This window comes from Poeciliopsis prolifica, unplaced genomic scaffold, assembly GCF_027474105.1.
Source record: "Poeciliopsis prolifica strain line A6 unplaced genomic scaffold, Auburn_PproV2 SCAFFOLD015, whole genome shotgun sequence".
Classification (NCBI taxonomy): domain Eukaryota; kingdom Metazoa; phylum Chordata; class Actinopteri; order Cyprinodontiformes; family Poeciliidae; genus Poeciliopsis; species Poeciliopsis prolifica.
This window is the reverse complement of record NW_026562390.1, coordinates 9,854,581-9,876,986: the sequence shown is the minus strand read 5'-3', so window position 1 is coordinate 9,876,986 and position 22,406 is coordinate 9,854,581. Positions and strand designations below refer to the sequence as shown.

The window sequence follows — 22,406 nt, the reverse complement described above, 5'->3', positions numbered from 1 at the left end:
ATTAATGCAGTATGAGGCCACCAGCTTAGTTTGTATGAAACATTTATTTCAGTGTCTTTCCAGAACAACAATAAATAACTGATCATTGCCTGGGAACAGAACCATTGATCCCGGACAACATCCTAAGTGTACCCATCATTAACTTTCCCACCCAAGTAAGCCCCTCCCCTTCACAAAACCCCCCATCAGGACTGCCTGAGAACAGCAGCAACAAGCCTCATCTGGGCTGACGAATCTCCGCCTTGCAGCGAAGGACATTTCTCACACTGAAGTTTATTTTCAAGTCTTTTAGAAAATTCAGTATGGTTGCTTGTTATCGTCGCTCCTTCCCTGCCATTCCTCTCACAATTGAGTCCCATCAGTTCAAATTCACATCAATAACCACCTAAAGGGAAAAGGGCAACCAAAGACTTCAAGCCTGCCTACAACTCATCTTTTTCTTGCTCCTCAGCACCCTCTGGTGGAGGTCCACCTGCACTACCGTAGAGCTTGCTGATAATAGGCTGAACGACTTCCTCCAACTCCTTCTTCTTAGCCTGGAAGTCTTCCAGATCGGCATCTTGGTGGGACTCCATCCACTCGATCTTCTCTTCAACAGCCTTCTCAATGGCCTCCTTGTCCTCATCTGACAGTTTGCCGCCAAGCTTCTCCTTGTCGCCGATTTGGTTCTTCAGAGAGTAGGCGTAGCTTTCCAGTTCATTGCGGGCGTCAATCCTCTCCTTCAACTTTTTGTCTTCGTCAGCAAAGCGCTCGGCGTCGTTCACCATCCTCTCGATATCTTCAGGGGTCAGGCGGTTCTGGTCATTTGTGATGGTGATCTTGTTCTTGTTGCCTGTTCCCTTGTCTTCCGCAGTGACACGCAGAATGCCATTGACATCAATTTCAAAGGTGACTTCAATCTGTGGAACTCCACGAGGGGCGGGGGGGATGCCAGTCAGGTCGAAGGTGCCCAGCAGATGGTTGTCTTTTGTCAGAGGACGCTCACCTAAAAAAAAATAAAGAATACAAAAAAATGATTAGGCATTTATAACATTTTGCATTCATGATCAATTTTAAAATTTCGTATTAAGCCTCTGGAGTGCTGCCCAATTCGTACCTTCATAAACTTTAATTGTGACAGTAGGCTGGTTGTCGGAGGCTGTAGAGAAGATCTGAGATTTCTTTGTTGGTACCACAGTGTTCCTGGGAATCAGTTTGGTCATGACTCCTCCAACAGTCTCAATACCAAGGGTCAGAGGGCACACATCCAGAAGGACCACTTCTCCTGCAAGGACAAAGTTTTTTGATAAGCAAACACTTGCCATTTTAATTATGTTTAACAATTTCAACTAAGCAAAGAAGACTTACCAGTATCTTCTTCTCCAGAGAGCACTCCAGCCTGGACAGCAGCTCCATATGCCACAGCCTCATCAGGGTTGATGCCCCTGGATGGCTCTTTGCCATTGAAGAACTCCTTCACCAGCTGCTGGATTTTAGGGATACGAGTGGAGCCTCCAACAAGCACAATCTCGTCAATGTCAGGCTTCTTCAGGTCCGAGTCTTCCAGGACTTTTTGTACAGGTTTCATTGTAGCACGGAACAGGTCCTGGATTTTAAAAAGAAATGAAAGTTATAAGCCACTTTAGAGAAACCTTGTTACATTACTGTTGTGCAATTTTTTAAGAAGACTAAACTTACCATGTTCAGCTCTTCAAACTTGGCACGGGTCAGGGTCTCGGAGAAGTCTTCTCCTTCAAAAAAGGACTCGATCTCAATACGGGCCTGGTGCTGGGCAGACAGAGCCCTCTTTGCCTTCTCAACCTCACGACGGAGCTTCTGCACAGCACGGTTGTCTTTGCGCACATCCTTGCCAGTCTTTTTCTTGTACAGCTTGATGAAGTGCTCCATGACACGCTGGTCAAAGTCCTCACCTCCCAGGTGGGTGTCACCGTTAGTGGCGACCACTTCAAACACACCGTTGTCAATGGTCAGAAGGGAGACATCAAAGGTACCACCGCCCAGATCGAACACAAGGATGTTCTTCTCGCCATCTTTCTTATCCAGGCCATAAGCAATAGCAGCAGCAGTACTAAATGCAAGTAAAAACAGAAGTTATTATACAGCAGGAAGGAAAATATTTATACAATAACAGTCTCTTATTTAAATACTTACGGCTCATTGATGATTCTCATGACATTCAAACCAGCAATGGTGCCAGCATCCTTAGTGGCCTGGCGCTGAGCATCATTGAAGTAGGCAGGGACAGTGACCACAGCATGTGTGACCTGAGCACAAAAGAAAACAATTTTTGTAAGTTTCACAAATTTATTAGAAACTAGAATTAAATCAAGTGGTTTGTGGAAACATTTCTTACCTTCTTGCCAAGGTAAGCTTCAGCAGTCTCCTTCATCTTGGTCAGGACCATAGCAGAGATCTCCTCTGGGGCAAAAGTTTTGATCTGGCCACCACCAATGTCAACCTGGATGTGGGGCTTGCTCTTCTTCTCAATAACCTAAAACACAGCATGAATGTTAAAAAAAAAAGATAATCTGGAGAACATAAAATAAAAACCCTTCAAGTATGTCCACTACTGCAACAGCTAAGAGTCGTAGCTCACCTTGAAAGGCAGGTATTTGATGTCCTGCTGCACAGAGGAGTCGCCCCATGTGCGACCAATCAGCCTCTTGGCATCAAAGACTGTGTTCTCCGGGTTAGAGGTCAGCTGATTCTTAGCAGCATCACCAATGAGACGCTCACCTTCACTGGTGAAGGCCACGTATGAGGGGGTGATGCGGTTACCCTGGTCATTGGCAATAATCTCCACACGTCCATTCTTGAAGACTCCAACACTGAAAATTAGAGAGGTGAGTTGAGTACTCTTCTTGGCATCAATGAAGAAAAAAAAATTCAAATGGTGTCTGAAATTTTGAATGCGACTTTATTCCTTACCATGAGTAGGTTGTTCCCAGGTCAATTCCTATGACAGTGCCCACACTGTCCTTCTTGTCGTCGTCATCAGCACGCACGGTGCCGACCACAAGCACTACAAGCCACAACAGCTTCATCTTTGCTTCTCTTTTGCTGGACGCAGAAATGAGGAAAACCTACAAAAGACAAAATAAGACTGTTCAAGTATCCAGAATGCACCACGAGGCCTCCTTCCTTAACCGATCAGTAGAAGTTTGTCGTGGTTGCCCACCATTTAGAGACAGGAAACAAGCATTAAACCAAATGCATGGGGGGAAAAAAACATTAAGTAAAATTACAATATTGAATAACAGGATACATAGTCTTAATCTCCAACAAATATTAGCATTAATGTCAGTTATTAGAATATAAGTCAATTTTATGGAAGAACGAAGACCGAATAAAAATGTAAGGAAGTCATCCTGCATTCAAACTACGTTTTTAAATGGCAACCGCAGTATTAAAAAAAAGAGACCGTATTGTTGTCAATGCTTTGCTAGCGTTATACATTGGTTACATGAAACGATCTGGAAAACACTTATGCTAAGTTGAAAACAAAATGTCACAATATTTTACAGTAATATTTACACAGGTTTATGTACTTACAGTTACTACAACGTTATCAACGATTTAAAGGCCTCGACAATGAATTAATCCAGTCAAGTTCCCTCCAAATGAGTTGCGTATCTTCTTATGTATCCTCTATGATCTTGCCTGTTCTGAATGATGCTGAAAGAAGTGTGCTTTCTCCATATATAAGCCGTCGTTGCTTTTCTATCGTGGAGGCCTGCTATTGGCTGAGTAGCTGTTCGCTGGAAGGCGCTGATTGGTTTCATTCAGCACGCTGTCCGCCACTGATTTGCACACATCAGTTTGAGGCAACGTCATCGCCTTGTGCACCACTCCGCCGACGCCGATTGGCTCAGTCAGCAACGCTGATGAATGCAGTTGGTGCAATGACACGCCGCTCTACATGCCGGCGAAAAGGCGTTGCATCGTCTCATTTCATACATTTTGAAGTTTGGGTAGCGTTTGCTTTTCTAGAACATTCTGATATGTTGTAGAATCCTACAAATAAGCTGCAATATGAATGCAAGTAATTCTGTGGATGCTACTCTAGTATCATGCATTGTAATCATGGCTGCCTTGATGAGACGTGTTATGACTTAAAATAAACAGCAAGTTTCATGAGATGAGCTGACTGTCAGGATGATTCATTCATAGGTTTGTCTGTTTTGATATGAGACCTGCACATATGATTGTTCACTTCAGCATGAAGTGAACAATCATTCCATTCCGTCATTGCAAATATACAATTTGGAAAATAAATTACAATATTCAGTAAGTGATGGCTTTCTTTCTTCTTGATTTAAACCACACTGATTTCTACATCATTAATAAAATAGTGTGTCTATGAGTACAGAAGGGCAGAGGATACCTCAACATTTTTCTAGAAACAGTATGAAAATGTAAGAGACTGATAAAACAAAGACCAACCTGTAAATCTATGCAAAAGGTCAGTCACTGCAGGTACGCATATCAAACTACATTGAACTTAACAGAATTAATTAAATTTATTTTATGGCATTTGGATAAGTATCTATAAACAGATTGACCTTGTGGACATTTTTAGAAATTAACTATAAACTATGATTTGTTGTTTTTCTTTAATTAATAGGCGACACATTGTTTGTTTGTTTGTTTTTAATTAAACTAGAACATGCTTTATAAAAACCAGATCCTCGAGTTGGTGCACTAATATTTAGCTCACTAGAAAGTAAATCTATTTCTCTGAGGATCACTCATTTCCTCCTTTTCCTTCTACAGCTATAAGGAGCTTCCAACACTAGGGAGAGCTATGTTACTCAAATCTAATAATATAACCAGGAAGTGAAACTGGTTGTGAGATTTGCTCTGCTTTTTCAGAGCAAATCTTGCAGGTGAACCAAAGACCACTCTCACTTTCAGACTTTGTGTTCATTCTAAACATTTACATATTTTACATTTACAGCTATGAAGAACAGAAGATTTTTATTTTGGAAATCAATGCTATATCCATCATATTTAATAAATTACAAATATTTTTATTGTATTTAATTATTTGAACCCAAAAGGTGTAGTTGTTTAAGGGGCATCAAGTTACTATATCTATTACACTAACGATGAACTCTTCACATGCGTGGTATTCTGTTCTATGAACCAGTCCCATATCCCAAGATTTAGGATTAAACTGTCAATATTTGCAACAATATTGACAGTTTAATTGTCTTTAATTTTGCTGTGAAAGTGACAAATCAAATCTACCCAAGTAAAATATAGCAAAATATCAGACGATAAGGTTCATCTATTTAATTTTACTTTAGCTCCAATATGACAGCTCAAAATTGTGTAGAAATGAATTAACATTACTTCATTTCATTGTTAAACCTGGTAAAAATGTTTTGTGTTTTGTCATACATAAGGCCTGGCATTAATTTACTTGCCATGTCTGTTTTAATGTGATTATTTAATTTAATTTATTCTTTTATGGATGCTGCACAGCACTTTGCTGCAGTTTATATCAGGTCCAACTCAGAGGGACTTGGAGGCCGACTCAGATGCAGGTATCGACTCTGAGGCCGGTCCCGGGTCGGAGGCCAGTCCCAGCTGGACGAGGCTCAACATTTGGTCCATTCTTAGATGGTTCCCAGGTCTGAACGTCTGTATCATATCGACTCAACATCAAAGAAAAAAATAAGAAAAATAAAATTGCAAATAAAGATTGCTTATAAACACAGAAGAGAAAGAACTTGTAGTGTAATAATAATGAAATCCACAGTCACGTCTATTCCCGATTTTATATCACAAATCGACGTTTATCTAAAACTGGTTGCGCCCTCTAATAACGAGGTATTTGCGCCCCCTACCGATAGAAGGATAGAAGGATCTATTAGCATTTTACTGATGACGTGGTTCGGTCGCTTGACCACCAGAGCAGCAGGATGGCCGACCAGAGTAGGCAAACAAAACTCGCTGCAGCTAAGAAAAAGGTAAAGTGCTTTAATAATGGCTTTCCTTAATTTCACATTATATACTCATCATTTATTTAGCCAGCAAGTTTAATTCAACCGTGTTTCTACTTGTTGTATTATAAATTCCATGACAGAGCACGGGTGTTGTCATTACACGTCGTCCGACCTCTGCGCTGTCGCACGTCCTTCCTCTCGCACTCATATCGCGGCTTCAATGAGCAGGAAAGACCGGTGCCTGTCTCCTGGCCTCTACTGATAGCCTTAACCTTCGTCTGTTCTTAGTTGGAAGTTGTTTTCACGACATCCTATTCATCATAGTGTCTCAACGAGTAACTCAACTGTGGGCCAAAGGTTTACTCGTCTTTCAAGACAAACGTAAATGTAGTCATTGGCGAAATCTCAACGTGCTAAGCAAAGTTAACATTAGCAAACAAGCTCAAAAGCTAACGAATAAATTGCTACAGATGAGTGGAAGTACCATAACACAGAAGCTTGACAACCTTTTGACTCGTTTGCAAAAAATATTAGCATTAGAAATGAGGTTACAAATAGTAATTTTTAGAAAATATAAAACTGAACTCCAGAAAATTAGCTTGCTAGCATAGTGAACTGGATTGAATTAAGGGGACTGTTTTGACAGCTGACACCCCTCTTCTCGGACAGAAGAAGAGCTATTTTGGAGTTTTGCAGAAGGATGAATGCATTTCGACGACTGTACTCCTCAATATTTAATCTTTGGCTCATATATTTTGTAAATAGGTGGTCATAAATTTGAAACACCATTTTAAAATTGATTAGTCACTTGATTTCCTTATTATTCCTCCTGTTACTTTTCAAGGCCTTGCGCCTAAAATGTTATTTTTCAACTCAAGTATTTTAAAACATCGTCTCTGTTTTTGTTTTTTTTGTTTTTTTCAAGATTGAAAATTTATTTTTGTGTTTGTTTTAAACAGCTTCTGTTGTTTGAGAGGCATAGTTTTTGGTTTGTTGTTTTTTTTTAGAATAAGTGGATTAAAGGTGCATTAGTAGAGATTGCTTTGATGTTGCTTCATGCCAGACAAAATTAAACTTGAGAAACCTGCTTAATATCAATTGTTGACTTTTGGGGAGTAGCTGCAGAGAGGCCTAGTGTTAGATCTAAAAATATGCAAATGTATATTCATCATTTTAAATTAATATGTGCAGCATTTTATACATATACATATGGTAAACAGTGGTTGGAACAATAGCAAAAGTAAGGATATGAAAGCAATTCATTACTTTAACATAGTTAATGTTGCTGTAAAGTTTGAGAGTTTTTTAATGTCCTACTAGCCCTCTTTATATTTTGCAAGTTGTATAAAACATGTATATCCAAAGTAAGACTTGAATGTTTTGCAAACAGAGAATGTAAAAGGCTCTCTTTGCATCCTGTTAATTTTTGTATTGTGTTGCTCAGCTGAAGGAGTTTCAACAGAAGAGCTCTCCTGCTTCTGTGGGAGGAGAAAGGGGAGGAGGAGGAAGTGGAACAGGATCCAAGAAGAAGCGAAAGGTGAAGGAACTGAACCAACTTGATGCAGACAGAGAATCCCCAGACAATGTGAGTTTTTCTATAACTTTCTGTTCATTTAGTCTTTTTTTCTTGTTTTTGTTGTTGGATTAGATTGCCTCCTAATGCTACATGCGCATTTTACCCCTCTATTTCGTCTTTTGTATTTTGTGCACTAATTATGTTGATAGTTTCAAAACTATGTGACTAATTTCACAAATTTCAATTTCTTGGCATAGATTGCTAGCAGAGTAGTTCTGTTTGATATTGTCTTAAATATGCTCAGAAATAGAAAATGTCAGATGGTATAGAAAAGCTTTGTGATCATTGTCAGCCATAAGAAAGGAAATGTATAATAGACTTTATACAGTAGTTCTAATAATGCTGGTTACTATACCAGTTATTGTAAACACACGTTTTGTTTTTTGACAAAAGTATAATTGAAGCAGCATATCGACATCAAGCATTGCCTCTTGCTTTGTGTTCCAATTTCAACAATCTGTGATCATATTAAAAAGGCTAATGAGGACGTGTGTGTGGTGCTACTTTCAGACAGCACATGCGCATAACTTGGCTCTGCCTCATGACATTTGACCTTACAGCCGTTCTTTAGACAGCTGTCGACGTTCTTCTCACCGTTACAATAACAGTGACTTCACTCTGCAGCAGTCACAAACATGACCATTGACTTAAAAATGCCATTTGTATTGTTTTTCAAATATAAGCATCTTTTCACCTTTCCTTTTTTTCTTAAATTCTCCTCTCTCACAACATATCACTTATTAATTTTAACAACTCTTTGGTATGATTGGAAAGCCTAAACTTATAAGTGTAAATTATAAATTTAATTTCAGTTTCTTGCATAGAATTCATATTGAAAAGTTTAAGAAGCTTAGTGATAGTTCAAATACAGTTTAATTTAGGGCTAATTACGACTAAACGGAGAGGAAAAAAGAGCTTATAGACATGATGGCAACATATCTTGTGGTCGCTTTATTCTTGTCACACACTAACCTCTGCAGCTCTTCCTTGTTAAAACTGCTTCTATCATTTATCTCTCTGTGACTTTGAGTTGTTTTCTGCCCTGTCACTCTTCTCTTTCTGTCTGCTGCTGTTTCTTTTTGCTGTAGTTTGACAGTTTTCTGAAAGCACTTAGTCAAAGCAATGGAGTAGTCATCCCACCTAATGGCAACTGTCAGGTGAGCCTTTGTCCCTCTCTTTCTGCTTTACCCTTGTCCTCTCCCCTCTCTGCACTTCTTTCTGTAAATAGCTGTTCCTCATTTTTGGTGTATAAGATTATGCCTTGTCTGCTGTTCACATTCTTTCACATTGACCAAAACACACAATCAATTAAAGCCCAAGTCTTGTTTTGCTTTTGTAAGCTCATGTCAAGAAATTTTATAAAGAATTTCAACAGCTGGAGTGTGGAGCATTCTTTGCTTATTGCATGTCAGTACATTGTTGTTTTTTCTTAAGAAATGTTGATCTTATGTTTAGTGTTAGTGGTTGGTATTTGCACATTCTTTAGCTAAACATAGCTGTGATTCCTGTTGCTTAATGATCAATGCAGATGAATATCTAGGTGAACAAGAACGGCGCTCACTTTTCAGCTTGTTTCTTTTTTCTTTGATGTTGAGTGTGTCTGCTTTTGAAATATGCCTATTTTCATCACCTCAAACACATTAACATTCAAACACTAATAAGACTGCAATGTGTTCATAGTGCAGTTCACAGTTACACATAATTGCAAGAGTTAGTTACTAAACCATTTAACAGCATATGTTTGAGGATTACACTTTTTGTCCTCTAGTTTATTTAGTTAATATTTAGATATAAACTGTAAAGTGCATTAACATGACAGGTTTTTATGTCCCAATACTTGTAAACACTTGTCATCTTATATTAAAAGTGAGCTGGCATTTTTGTGTATGTTACCTCAGACCTTTGCTGACATGGAGGCCATGGGGTCCCCTGTTCCTCAGCTGCCAGAGGAGCTGCACAGCGAGTCTGGCAGAGACTCGTCTGTGTCTCACTCTGCTAGTGCTAATGCTGCTACTAACTCTGAGCTTGTCAGTCACAACACTGAGTTGCAGGTGTGTCTTGTTTTCTGTCTGCATGCTTGTTTTATCGTTTAAAATTCACCTAAGCTGCCATAATAGGTCATGTTAACATACAACATTTTCAGCCTAAGAATTTGTGAACTTGTCTGAAGTTAAGATAAGTAAGATTTTTGGCATAGTTATAGGAAAATCCCAAAATGTATATATATATATTTTGTGATATTTTGAAGCGCCGTTGCAGCACACTAATTCACCTGTGTGTTTGCTGACTCTCCTCTGCTTCTAATTTTTCTCTCTGTACAGGATTTTCCAGATACCAATGGTAACCGTAGTCTAAAGGAGGAAACTAGGTGCGTTTTTAATTTTCAGTGATGTCATTTAACTTGTTTTATTCAGTCATCTCACACAGAATATTTGTTTTTACTTTAGTAGATGTACCTTTTATTTGATATTTGTTGTAATCTGTCTTTTAAGGATTTGTTTTTATGTTTTGACTTATTTAGTCTTTTTGCTGGGAGTTATCTTTTCTTACCTTTTTTTCTACTATATGTGAAAAACTAGCATGTCTTGTACTTTTAATATGGTTTCTTCTGGACTATTTGGTCCTTGTTTCAACTTTCAGTGCTTTTACAAAGTAAAGTTAGAGAGGTGAAGGTTGTTTTATTTTTGTGTTTGAAGTCAGTGGTTGTACTTCACCTTTGCAATAACTGAATGCTGATCTATTACTCAAACACACTGCTGTGCCGCTGCTCAGTTTAGCTCCATGTCAATAATTTTTGGGCGTTCTTTCAGCATATTTGCTTTTTCATAATCACTGCTCAAAATTGACTATCAACATTCATAACTTATTTGAGTTTCTCAGACACTCTGTAAAAGCAATGCTATCTTTTCTCCACTGTTATTTTGAGTGGACCCATGTTGCTGCTTGTAGCATAAAAAAGGAAAGTTTATAATTTGTGTTCATCTGGCACGTCTATTTTTGCAGACCATTGTCTTCCACTGAGAGCCTGCGGCAACTCTCGCAACAACTAAATGGTCTGGTCTCTGAGGTAGGGTGTTACAGACATCACTATCATGCCATGCCTTTCCATCTCTCACTCTTTCTGCCTCACACTTTGTCGTGCTGTGTTAGGGTTTTAACAAAACACCCTGCCCGTCTACATTTCCAACCAGTGTGTGTGTGTGTTGCATCTATTGTTTGCAAGAATGCACTGGAAGCATTTTCAGCTCTGCCAGTCCTAGCATACTGACACCATCACCTTGCATTCTTATCAGATATACAGTATCCTTCCTGAGCTTTGTTTGGTACTGGAAAACAGTACACAACAGTTAATATCACAGTGTGTTTTATGTTAAATTTGCTCAGTTCTGAGAAAGATTAATTGAGTAATCATCTCACCTTTGTAAAGATAATGTTGCTATCCAAAATATGAGAAAACAAATGTGATTAAATTAATTGGGATTGTTGTTTGCTGCACAACATTTGAGGGTGTAATATAGTTTTTGAATTAATCATTTTATCCATTAATATTCCTGCTGAGATAGACTGTATGGGGAGATGTTGTTCTCACACTGTCTTTTCGATCGCAAATATGTAAAGTGTGTCATCAGTTCTGTTGCAAAGCTCATAAATTGTGATTTTATTATCATTCCAGTCAACATCTGCTCCATATGTGAATGGGGAAGCTGCACCTTCTGAAGAACTGGAGGTAAGATGGAAAACTTTTTTTTTTTCCACTTTGGATTTGTTTAGTATATTTTTACTCCTGAGCTTCTCCTACACAATTCAGAATAGGATCTACTTTCTCCAAGCTTAGTCCAATTGCCTTCAAAATATTTTAAAACTAGCCTTTTTTTATTTCAATCATCTGGCATTTTCCATCATTGAAAGCATATTACCCACCACTTGTAACAGTAATATTATTTGCCTCCATGTTAATATTTCACTTTTAAATATTTATCTTCCTCCCCTGTGTTCTCTGTTTGACTTTTGTTCCTTCACCTTATTCATGTCTTTATATTTATTATTTTCCTTTTTTTTTTTTTTTTTTTTTTTTTTTGTTTCCCGGATGCATGTGTGCACGTGATAGAGTCGGAACCAGGAGCTGGCAGCCGCCCTGGAATCTAGCAAGCTAACAAACTCTCAGCTCAATACCAAGCTAGACCAGCTGGTAAGAAGCTGTGTGTATGCATACCTGTGTGCCCTTACTTTTTGCATTGTTTCTCCAACCTCCCTTTCAGTTATTTATTTGCATTACGCTTTGGATTGTAATGCATTTTGCATGCTATCATAACCACCAAGCCATCACGCTCATCTTTTGTTATCTCTCTCATTTTTATCTGTTGCTCAGGTGGATTAGATGCATTCTCCACCTCTAAATATAGCATAAGCACCCCATTGGGTGCACATTTTAATCAGGCATCTTAACACTTGTAGTTGCATGATGTTCAGGGCTTATTGAGCCAGTGGACTATTTACAATAACATTAAAGCAAACATTAAATAATATAACACATTAGGAATTACCAAACATGTCTATTATTTTTGTTCTTTGCACAGTAGTTGTGTGGCTGGCATGTAAAAAATCTCATCTGCAGAATTATTATTATATTTCCTAAGATAGAATAGTGTACTAATTATTGGATTACTTTTTTTTCTTTCTTTTTTTTTTCTCCTATTCCTAATTTTACACTATGTTGTCTTGGCAGGTACATACAAATCAGGAGCTCACAGATCAGATGCAGAAGGTTGGAAGTTCTTCTCATTTTCCTACCTGGAGAACATGTTTTACTCAATTCCATCTTTTATGATCTATGCCTTTGAGCTTTAACATGGTCAGTCATGCATTTTGTAATTTTTTGCCTTCAGGAGCGAAAGGAATTTGATCAGAAATTTTCAAAAGAGCAGGGAGCAATGCGGGAGCAGTTACAGGTAAATCCCTTAGAAATAATTAGATTTCTTTAAGCATTCTTGTGGAAATGTACCAGCAAAAAAATTACAATTGCATGGTGTCCCTTTTCCATAAATAGATGGTAATGTGATCCAAAACTCTCTTTCTCCTCAATGCTCAGAGTGATGCGTGCTAAGGTTTCAGTGTATTTTGTTTCTCTGCACTAGAACAAACTGAAAACCTGAAATGTGCCAAAACTGCTGGTTCCTTTGAAACAGGACTAAAAGCATTTTTGTTTTCAGCAGCTTTTGATCAAAAACTCAGACGTTGATAATGAAGTGTTTGAAATATTTGCTTCTTTAATTCATTTAAGATTATATTTTGACATGTTTTTGTTTCATGCAATGCTTTTGTGTTATTTTTTTAAATAAATGGTGTGGTATAAACAAGTAAAACCCACTCTTGGAAACTTAAATATTTTAAAATTTGTTTCCTACAAGGTTCATATCCAAACCATTGGGATTCTGGTATCAGAGAAATCTGAGCTACAAACAGCACTACAATACACACAACAGGCTGCACGACAAAAAACAGGTGTGTATGAGCATAAAATGATTTTTGGAAGATTTTAGGTTTGCACAATCAGTTGGTCAAGTAACTGTTTGCACGCTTGCAATGATGTGCTCTGACTCCATGTGTGTTTGCAGCTGAAGCAGAGGACCTCAATAACCGTCTGCAGACAACGAAGCAGAGAGTTTCAGAGCTGGAGAGGACTCTCTCTACTGTCTCCACACAGCAGAAGCAGTTTGAGAGGGTAACATACTTTAATGAATTTGTTACGAGACAAATGAATAAAGCTGTAACTTCTAAAATGACATTAATTTTCAATTAATTTATAAATGTCAAACAGAAATTAGTTTAGCTGAATGTATGCTGTCATGTTAAGTATAAGCAATGTATGTTTTGTTTTTTTCATTTTATCTTCAGCAAAACAAGGAGTTTGAAAAAGAAAGAGACAACTTAAGGCTAGAGGTGCTGAGACTCAAGTAAGTTTTTTTTTATTAGTGAGCATATTATAGGATTATATTTTTATATTATGCTGCTTTAAATTTGTTTTCACCAACTTAGTCTCGTTTAATGCAAACAAGTGCAGTTCAGGCAATGCAGTTCCTGAAAGTATCAGGCAAGTGGGATGTAATTTATGTTTGTGTGTTGACAGCAATGTAAGTGAGGAGTCAAAGCAGCAGAGTTCTGAGCTGTCTGAACGGCTGAGACAGATTACACAAGATAATGCTGCAATGAGGCTGGAGGTAGACGATCTTCACAAGAGGCTGGAGATGGCAGACCTCATGCTACAACAGGTGCATGCTTAGTTATTCAAGAACATCACATCTGGCTCTGATTTTTACTGTTTAAATTATATTGATCATTTATAATACAAACAGATATTTATTCTTCATTGCTCATTCAAATTTTACATCAATGTGTTTTTATTTATCTCCAGTACTCCAGTCAGTCAGATCCCCCTGGTTTCAACCAAAAAGTGGAGATGCTGCTGGAAGAAAAGCAGCAGCTGGAGTCACGTAATCACCAGGTCTGAGGCATCTTCCTCTTACATGTACATCATGAGCCTTACGGTAAAAATAGGCATTACAAACCTTCATGTAGACCTTATCATCTTGCATAAACTTTTATCTGCAGCAACAGAATTTCTCCTTCATTAATATCATCCACAATTCGCCTCCTCAATATAATTAGGTAATCTGTTATGTTACAAATTACAAATTCACCGTCAAATACAGTTGATGATTCAAAGTAACAGAGGTTGGCTCCTAGATTTTAATGTTAAAGTCTTACTTGATTTATAAAGTAGAGTGGAAAATGAAGTAATGTTTGTTTGTTTAAATATGCAAATACATTGAATTTGGTTAAATTTGAAAAGTCCCACTGAAGGATTGCTAATTTGAAATTAGCACATCAGTTACGATAAAAGGCAGGAACAACATTTGTCTCATTCAAAACTTGATTATTTAAAAACGTAAAGGTTAACTTTGACCAACGTCGACTAAAATTGTTGCATATATTTGTTGTTGTAGCTTCTGGAGTCTATAGCCCAGCTCAAGACGGAGCGAGATCGCTTTGTGGAACGAATCCAGGAGGAGGGCCGCGTGTGGAAGGACAAAACCGAGCAGCTGCTTGCACAGGTATAATGATCAAATGTATTCTATGTCGGGCTGTACTGCTGGAAATTTAACCATGTGAAATGATTTATTTTAATTTCTGTGTGAAGGTTGCTTTGGTAGCAGAGGAGAGAGACAGAAACATCAACCGAGTCCAAGAGCTGGAGGCCAGCATTGTAGAGCTGAAAAATGCTGCGGGTGAGATTTGTTTTCTCAGTTTTATTGGGAAATAAACAGCATCCACACCACAGTTAACTGAAATCAAACCATAACATTGGAGTGCTTGTTAAGTGTTATTATTTCCTTTACAGCATTATTGTCTGTGGAGAAGGAAGCCCAGGAAAATGCTGAGCTTCAACCTTCAGGACCATCAGAGGCAGAGGTGGCTCTGCAGGAGGCCCTCAGTAGTTTACAACAAGAGAAAGATGCCATTACTGCTCAATACCAGGCTCAGGTGTGCATTCAGTTGTTTTATTTAAACATGTGGATGGATAAATAATAGCAAATCCTGTATCACATGGGTCAATTATTCCTGATATTTGAAAATGAGACCAAATATATTTATATATATATTTGGTGTTCCCCCAGCTTCGAGATAACGAGCAGCTAAGTCGCTTGTGTGCGGAGCAAGAGTCACGCCTGGAAGAGTTGGAGCGGCAGGTGGAGAGCCGGTCTCAGGAGGAAGAGGACCGCAGACGCATGTTGGAGGACGTCCAGTCAGACAAGGCCACGATTAGCCGAGCTCTTACCCAGAACCGCACATTGAAAGACCAGCTGGCCGAGCTACAAAATGGCTTTGTCAAACTGGTGAGGCCAAAAATATATTACCACTACTCTGGTCATCCTATTTTGTTCATTTGTCTCCTTTAGCATTGAATTTATGCTCCTGTGTTTCCATTTCTTGTGTTTGTTTTCTACTGTTGCTTTCTAAAATTTTAAATTAATGAAGCCCATCCATTACTTTAGTGCTTCATATAAGTGACTGAGAGCTTGTTTTAAATCCAAGTTTCCTGTTACTCCATCATTATGACAGACTAATGAGAATATGGAGCTGACCACTGCAATCCAGTCAGAGCAACATGTGAAAAAGGAGTTGGCACGCAGGATGGGGGAATTACAAGAGGAACTGCACAACGTCAAGGAGCAGGTAACACACCCACATCTGTTAAAGCCTTGCAGTTTCATATATATGTATATTTGGGGATACAAGTATTAAAACTGAGAATTACCTTGCAGTTTATTCTTAGTAAGCATTAAAACTTACTGTCATTACTTCAAAGCAGTAACATTTTTGTATGGATTAATGTACATTTTTCTTTTGTTGCCTCCAGCTGGAGCTAAAATGTCAGGAGACGCAGGGCGTTCTAGAGCAGAGAGACTATGTGGTGGCCCATCTGCAGCAGTACTGTGCTGCCTACCAGGCCCTGGCTGCAGACAGGGAACAGCTCCACCAACAGTTTCTGCATCAGACCCAGCTCATGGATCGACTGCAGCATGATGAAAGTCACAGCCGTACACAGCTGGATGTCAGCCAGAATCAGCTCCAACAAGCAGAGGTGTGTTCGGACCCTGAATTTTAAAATCATGACCAAGGTTTTTACCCACCTCAGCTGCCTAAAAGAGACCTATTCTGCAAAATTCACTTTTTTCACATTTTTGTATACTCAACTGCTTCTAAAAGGTTCTACGTCTGCTTTTCAAAGTTGTATGGTTGTAAAATTGTGCATCTATTTGCAGCCATTTCCACATGCGAGTGTAAATGTTGAGTTGTAATGAATCACAATTTGGTTGTTTCTTAGAAAGGCTAAAAACATAAACACTTTTTGTGCAAATCAAAGAGTCACAGCAGTTCAATCCGTCCTGCCAAATAAGTGGCCTTCAGCAGCTTATTTGGATTTGAAGTGACTAAAAGCCCTTGATCCATTCTGAAAGGAGCTCAGAATAGAAAGAACTGACTAGACTAAAGTCTCTTTATCTAATGATGATTATGTGCAAAACATATAATGAACATGTTTTCTATCACTGTATAGAGCTATACTATTTCAAGGAAGCATAGTAGGTCACCTTTAAGGTACCAATTCTGTATATGAGGCAGGATTTTGATTTGAGCCAGGTATTTTAAGGTGCTGTAATAGTTGTGCAGATAAGATTCTGAATAATTGCATCAAATTTTGAGGCTGAACTGTCACTTCAAAATGCTTACTCATAGCACATTTAGTGTTTAAACATTTACATAAACAAATTTTAGTTTTAAAAGATACCCTTTGTTTCTTCTTGTAGAAGCATTTGGAGCACTTGGTCAGAGACAACGAACAGCTGAAGGCTGAGCTAAAAGAGCTGCTCAACAGTTCAGCTCTTGTGGTGACATCCAGAGACCAAGGTATGGGTTTGTTCTGTATTCGTGCAGTGTTTTTCTTTTTGTGCTCATATTCTTCTTTAGTGTGTTACAGTCTTGTATACATTACATAATCCAGTTTTAACATTGTTTAATGAATGTTATTTAAGTTGAATTAATGGACCTTTTAAAGGGTCAGTAATCCCAAGAATGTTTCAGAGTTCACCATCATTTGGTATTCAGAACATTTGATTAATTCATCTGGAATCCGTCTGATTTGAATTTTTTTAATCATCTCGGAACGTTCAAACTTCAACTATATTTCTGAACCAGAGTCGTTCGCCCTTGTGAACGCTCCCAGAAGTTGTTGTCTGCCTAAGAATGGCTTTAAAACAGCTAAAAGGTGCTTCACCAAGGACTAAAAAGACAATTTCGAGGCCAGTAGTCACCTATTTTTATTATAAGTTGTGTTGAGCTATTTGAATTGTACTTGGTTGATTTTGTTGCAAACAGCTGCAAGTTCATTTGTGGTGGGAGTTGAATAATTTCATGTGAAACATGATGTGAAACGTCTGACCAATTGTGAAGTAGCTTGTGTAATTTTAATGAAACTGACACTTTATCCGAGCAATAAGCAGATAGCTGGAACCACTCAGGACTTTCTATAAATACTGACTTATTATTTGCAAGATGGGAAATGTTATATACATCAAATATTTTTATTGTTCTACTTTGTCATGTAATTTAGGAGATGGAGTGGAAAGCCAATCAGCAGAGGAGAGTCCTACAAAGTCTTCAATTGTTATCCCAGAAGACTTTGAGAGCCAGAAAGAGATGGTAGGTACAGAGATAGAAGTCACATTGTGTCTGACCTGATTTACATAATTCGATAGTGATTTTCTTTTTCCCATGTTAGGTCTTCTATATCACACTTTTTCATTCTTTCAACAGGAGGATTTTATCCGTGGGGCTTTAGCTCAAGTGGAAGCGGAGAGGGACGAAGCCAGAAGGCAGCTGGAGGAGGAGCACAGGCTCCACATGGCAGCCCGGCGACAGGCGGCCGTGGCCCTGAGACTGGAGCAGCAACACCACAACTACACACCTGTTCACGAAGACGGTCATGAGCACGATGATTGTCAGGAACAACACAGTCACATCGAGCACAATCATGAGCATTCAGGTCAGAAAAATGAACAATTTTCAGTGTTTATATTTTTTGTGAAAGTACCATGTGGCACTGCTCTGTAAATTAGTTTCACCTGCTGGCTCTCACACTGTTTTGTTTATAGCTATGACGGGTTGGTCACTATGTAAACTCTCAGTATCCTCTATGCCACCTCAGCAGAAGGAGTCCCAGTTGAAGTTCATCAGGCGCTGCAAGCTGCGATGGAGAAGCTCCAGCAGCGCTTCACCTCCCTCATGCAGGAGAAAGCCGACCTGAAGGAGCGGGTGGAGGAACTGGAGCACCGCTGCATCCAGCTGAGTGGAGAGACGGACACTATAGGTACGAACTACTTGCTTTTTAAAAATGTTAGATTTATAGTTGATTAATTTAATTTTTGTTTTTACTCATTGTTATTTTAAGGGGAGTACATCGCCCTGTACCAAAGTCAGCGGGCCATAATGAAGCAGAAGCACCAGGAGAAAGAGCAGTATATCAACATGCTGGCCCAGGACAAAGAGGAGATGAAGGTTCTGTACTGATTAGTTCTGATGGAGAGGCACATTTAAATATTTTCTGAAAGAATTTCATCAGCATAAAAGTCCTTTCAATCACTTTAAAGATTGAAATCAGTTTTTGCGCCAGCAGTAATAATAATTTGTTTCATTTTGCCATCAGGCCAAACTGGCAGAGCTGCAGGATCTTGTCCTGAGGCTTGTGGCCGAGAGGAACGACTGGTACAATCGTTACACTGGAGCTGCAGCCGGCATGGGAACAGCGAACCCCGACCTGCTTCCTGTTGGGGAGGAGCACTCTCACTTACAGCAGCAAGCACATAAGCATGAGCTTAATGCTGTCGATGGAGCAGGTAAGAGCAAGCAGACCGAATCATAAAACTAAAACTTTGCATTTTCATGTCTGTGGAGGTCAGAGGATTAATGACCAGTAATACAAAGGAGGCTCATGGGTCAATTTGCCCCACCTTTACTTTTTATGTGGCTCCCTAGACTGCAGGCGCTAAATTACATCAATCTGACCTTCCAGTTTTCGCAGTTTCACAATTGTGTAAATTCAACAAAATTTTAAAATCCCAGCATTTTTTGTGCTAATGCATAACTGAGTTTGTTGGAATTGTGCTCATTAGTGTCATTTAACTTGGTAGTATATTTTTTTTGTTTTGTTTTTTTATGTGGTTCATTTACTATGTTGAAAAACACTGGTCAGGTTAAAATCAACATATTTCAGTCACCAGCCAACCTCTCAGTGCATCTCTAGTGTATTTGATGTGTTTTCTAATCGACTTTATAATCCTGAAACTTTATGTGTTGTTCTCTACAGAAGCCATAGAGGTCAGCCCACTCTCTGAGCCCTCCCCACTACAAGGTCTAGAAGCTGCCTCATCCCAAACATTACTATCTAGTTCTGTTCAGACTGAGTCCAAACCTCTGGTGCCCAGAGAGGACGGCACCGCCCAGCAAATCATGCAGCTTCTCCAGGAGATCCAGAACCCGCAGGGAGCTCCACGGTCACTGCCTTTCCTGGGCGAAAATCCCTGCATCCCCTTCTTTTACCGGCCCGACAAACAGGATGAAGTAAAGATCCTGGTGGTGTGAGACCAGAGTGTGACTGAGGTTCTGTGGTTGAATGATTTGTAGCTTGATGAACATATTTACACATCTCAAGAAGTTTGACATTTTAACAACCGTCTCACCCAGTTACACTGAAATGGCCCCTCGTTCAGTTTGTCCCCCCTTGTTTTGCTTTGTCTTTTTTTTTTTTTTACAGATGGGAGATGATTAGTATTCAAAAACAAAACTTGATTAATCTCCTTATTGCAGTTTTTAAACCCCATCCTCCTTTTGTCACTTATCTCATACATGTGCAATATTTGGGCCATATATTCTGCCCCCTTTTGCTGGTACAGCACTCAAAGAGCTGCTAAAAATGAGCAGTTCTTGTGCAAAAATCAGTTTCAATTCACTGTACTTATGCCAAAAGCATCAGATTTGAATGTAATAAACCCACGTTTTTAAATGTATGTGAAATCCGAGGAGATGGGTGCAGAGAGCAGACATCTGGTTGGTTGGAATAACATTAAATGCAGAGAGCTGTAGGGCAAAGTTAAGTCAGCGTGAAACTTTGTGCCGTTCAGTTTTGAAGTTACACTATCAAGTTCAGGAAGTTAAAGTGGGTGTTGCTGATTGGTACCATTTAAAAAACTACATTCATCTCCTTTGTTTCCTACTTCAAACACTGAAAATAACTCTTATGTTTGTACATTACATAATGTCAATACTTGTGAAATCTATTTTGTGTCGATGTGTTTTAAACGTGCTTAGACTGAGATGTCAACACCGTTACAAACTGGTGGTTGATCAGGTGAAAAATGGGCATGGATGCAATTTAACAGACCCCTTGAAGTTTAACAATGACTAAATACGTTGAAGGCACAACACACCTCTGTTCTGAAAGCTTGGGTCGCTGTGCTAAAGGTTTCTTCCCAACTTATTTCTTTAAATTTGTCTTTTCTTTGGTAGATATTATATTACCACATGTGTTATGAGGCATTTTGCTGGTTTCACCACAGACATGTTTCACATTCCAGCCACTTTCTTCTCTTCCTCAACAGAGCGTCTCAGCTAAAAAATTATTTTCATGGGGTATTTTGTTTGGGACACTATTCTCCAGAGCTTGTTGTGTTCTGTTACGTTCATGTGTAGTTTTACATATCAAAGGATTCAATACACATCTTTGACAACTGGAATGCCTGAGGTTGTGTAAGTGAATTTTTTGCTTGGAATCCAGATTTTCTCTTCGCCAAAAGTGCATCTCTTCTACTTTGCTTTTGTAAAATTTTGTTAGACTATACAAGTATAATTGCACTAAATCTGTACAAAGCTTTCTCACACAGCTCACTCTGTGCCGTCTGGCCGTTTGGAGTTACAGTGAAAGAGGACGGGGTGTCCTATGAAGCTTCATGCTGAGGATTCCCCTGAATTTAATTGCTAGTGTGCGCTTTGCCGCACTCAGAATATGGCCATGGGATTTAAATAGGACAACTTAAACTTTAAAAAGTCTTTTCCATAGGTGAGGGACCAATTGGGTAAAGCAAAAGTATTGAACTCATGAAAAAATGTTACATTTGTCATCTCCATTCGGCAATAGGACTTGGGTAATAACAATTGTGAATATATCTCTTTTGGGCATTAAAAGCAAGGAATTAGAGAGAATCTCAACATAATGCAACTCTGGCTTGTGTTTAGAGAGTAGCAATAGATACTTTGTTTTTTTTTTCCTTTCAAAGCAGATCGTCTTCCTATAACTTTGACTAAACAAAATTGGAGCATTTCTAATTTGAGACCCATTTATATTGGCTCTCACTTATTAAGCTTTGAAATTGTACACAAAATATTTATTGCCAAAAGTATCAGAAGGCAAAGTGGTTGTGCAGAATGTGGTAGTTTTTGCTCACTCCTCAAAGAAAACCAGTAAATTATTTTAAAAAAAATGTATGGGTACAGTTACAGGAATTGCAAAAACCACCAATAGTAAAAACACATTACTGTTTTAAGAACCCCTACGTTTTCTATCTTCAGATTTAGTTTTAATATATATATTTTTATTTGAAGGTTGTTGTTTTGTTTTGTTTTTGGGTGGTCCTACCAACAGAAAATGCAAAATACAATCTGCATTTCCCTCCCACCTCCAAGTTGTGTGAAATCAACAATGTGGATGAAATGATTTCCTACTTCACTGCTTAAAGATGTCATGTGTGATTGACACCAAGAAAAACTGTCTTTATTGTAAAAGAGGTGTTGTATATACTGTAACTGTGTAATATATTGTATATTCATGCCTGATGTGTGGAGGGGGATTCTGGGAGAAGCTGCTTTGCCAACAGTAACTGGCTGTGTGGGCTGTGTGGGTTGTGTGTATGTCTGTCTGTGCAGAGTTGGGATGTTGGCCGTTACTGACTGGCTGTGGTTTATTACAAACATCAACAAAATGAAAAAATATATATTTATTTGGAGTAAGCTAGTATCTCATCTAATCAGTTTTAATATAAACTTGAAGTGAGTTTAGGATGAAGGATCACAGAGAAGCCTGATTTTTGAGTACTGCTTCAAACCCAGCTTTTTTTTTTCTCTCCTCTCTTGAATAATACTTTCCTCCTGAATAAAACTGATTGAGCAACTGAAGCCCTGTGGATTTACTTTTTGTTGGGATTCATCAAGTTGTTTGGTATTATAATCACATTTTTTTTTCCAATAAATACATAAACTAGTTTTGCCAA

The 22,406-nt window shown here is 38.6% G+C and overlaps 2 protein-coding genes across 7 annotated transcripts; one reads left to right on the top strand and one right to left on the bottom strand.

Moving 5' to 3' along the window:
* Positions 1–25: 25 nt before the first annotated feature.
* On the bottom strand, positions 26–3,686 carry hspa5 (heat shock protein 5). Its single transcript, XM_055040460.1, has 9 exons — positions 3,553–3,686; positions 2,929–3,083; positions 2,597–2,828; positions 2,354–2,491; positions 2,152–2,264; positions 1,678–2,068; positions 1,348–1,585; positions 1,097–1,264; positions 26–985 (listed from the first exon to the last, which is right to left on the bottom strand). Exons 2-9 carry the CDS (start codon positions 3,042–3,044, stop codon positions 423–425), a joined length of 1,959 nt encoding a protein of 652 aa, XP_054896435.1. The 5' UTR covers positions 3,045–3,083; positions 3,553–3,686; the 3' UTR covers positions 26–422.
* A 2,213-nt stretch (positions 3,687–5,899) lies between these two features.
* Positions 5,900–22,311, top strand: golga2 (golgin A2). Of its 6 annotated transcripts, none has more exons than XM_055040455.1 (28): positions 5,900–5,975; positions 7,396–7,536; positions 8,616–8,684; positions 9,426–9,578; positions 9,849–9,895; positions 10,531–10,594; positions 11,201–11,254; positions 11,636–11,716; positions 12,254–12,292; positions 12,414–12,476; positions 12,936–13,029; positions 13,143–13,249; positions 13,423–13,481; positions 13,655–13,796; positions 13,940–14,029; positions 14,532–14,639; positions 14,726–14,813; positions 14,927–15,069; positions 15,204–15,422; positions 15,649–15,762; positions 15,947–16,171; positions 16,896–16,995; positions 17,699–17,787; positions 17,902–18,130; positions 18,296–18,454; positions 18,536–18,642; positions 18,791–18,980; positions 19,451–22,311. In XM_055040455.1, the coding sequence occupies exons 1-28, from the start codon at positions 5,928–5,930 to the stop codon at positions 19,723–19,725; spliced, it is 3,297 nt and encodes a 1,098-aa protein (XP_054896430.1). In that variant the 5' UTR covers positions 5,900–5,927; the 3' UTR covers positions 19,726–22,311. The 6 variants fall into 6 exon arrangements, with proteins under 6 accessions (XP_054896430.1, XP_054896429.1, XP_054896431.1 ...); XM_055040454.1 differs by having other exon boundaries at positions 18,293–18,454; XM_055040456.1 differs by lacking the exon at positions 8,616–8,684 and having other exon boundaries at positions 18,293–18,454.
* Positions 22,312–22,406: the final 95 nt, after the last annotated feature.

Coding starts and splice junctions, on each gene's coding strand:
- hspa5 (XM_055040460.1), bottom strand. CDS start 3,044: ATGAAGCTGTTGTGGCTTGTAGTGCTTGTGGTCGGCACCGTGCGTGCT. Junction 1,586..1,677: donor AGTTTGAAGAGCTGAACATG/GTAAGTTTAGTC, acceptor TTTAAAATCCAG/GACCTGTTCCGTGCTACAAT. Junction 986..1,096: donor CACAATTAAAGTTTATGAAG/GTACGAATTGGG, acceptor ATTTTTTTTTAG/GTGAGCGTCCTCTGACAAAA.
- golga2 (XM_055040454.1), top strand. CDS start 5,928: ATGGCCGACCAGAGTAGGCAAACAAAACTCGCTGCAGCTAAGAAAAAG. Junction 13,250..13,422: donor AGCAGAAGCAGTTTGAGAGG/GTAACATACTTT, acceptor TTTTATCTTCAG/CAAAACAAGGAGTTTGAAAA. Junction 16,996..17,698: donor GGTGACATCCAGAGACCAAG/GTATGGGTTTGT, acceptor CATGTAATTTAG/GAGATGGAGTGGAAAGCCAA.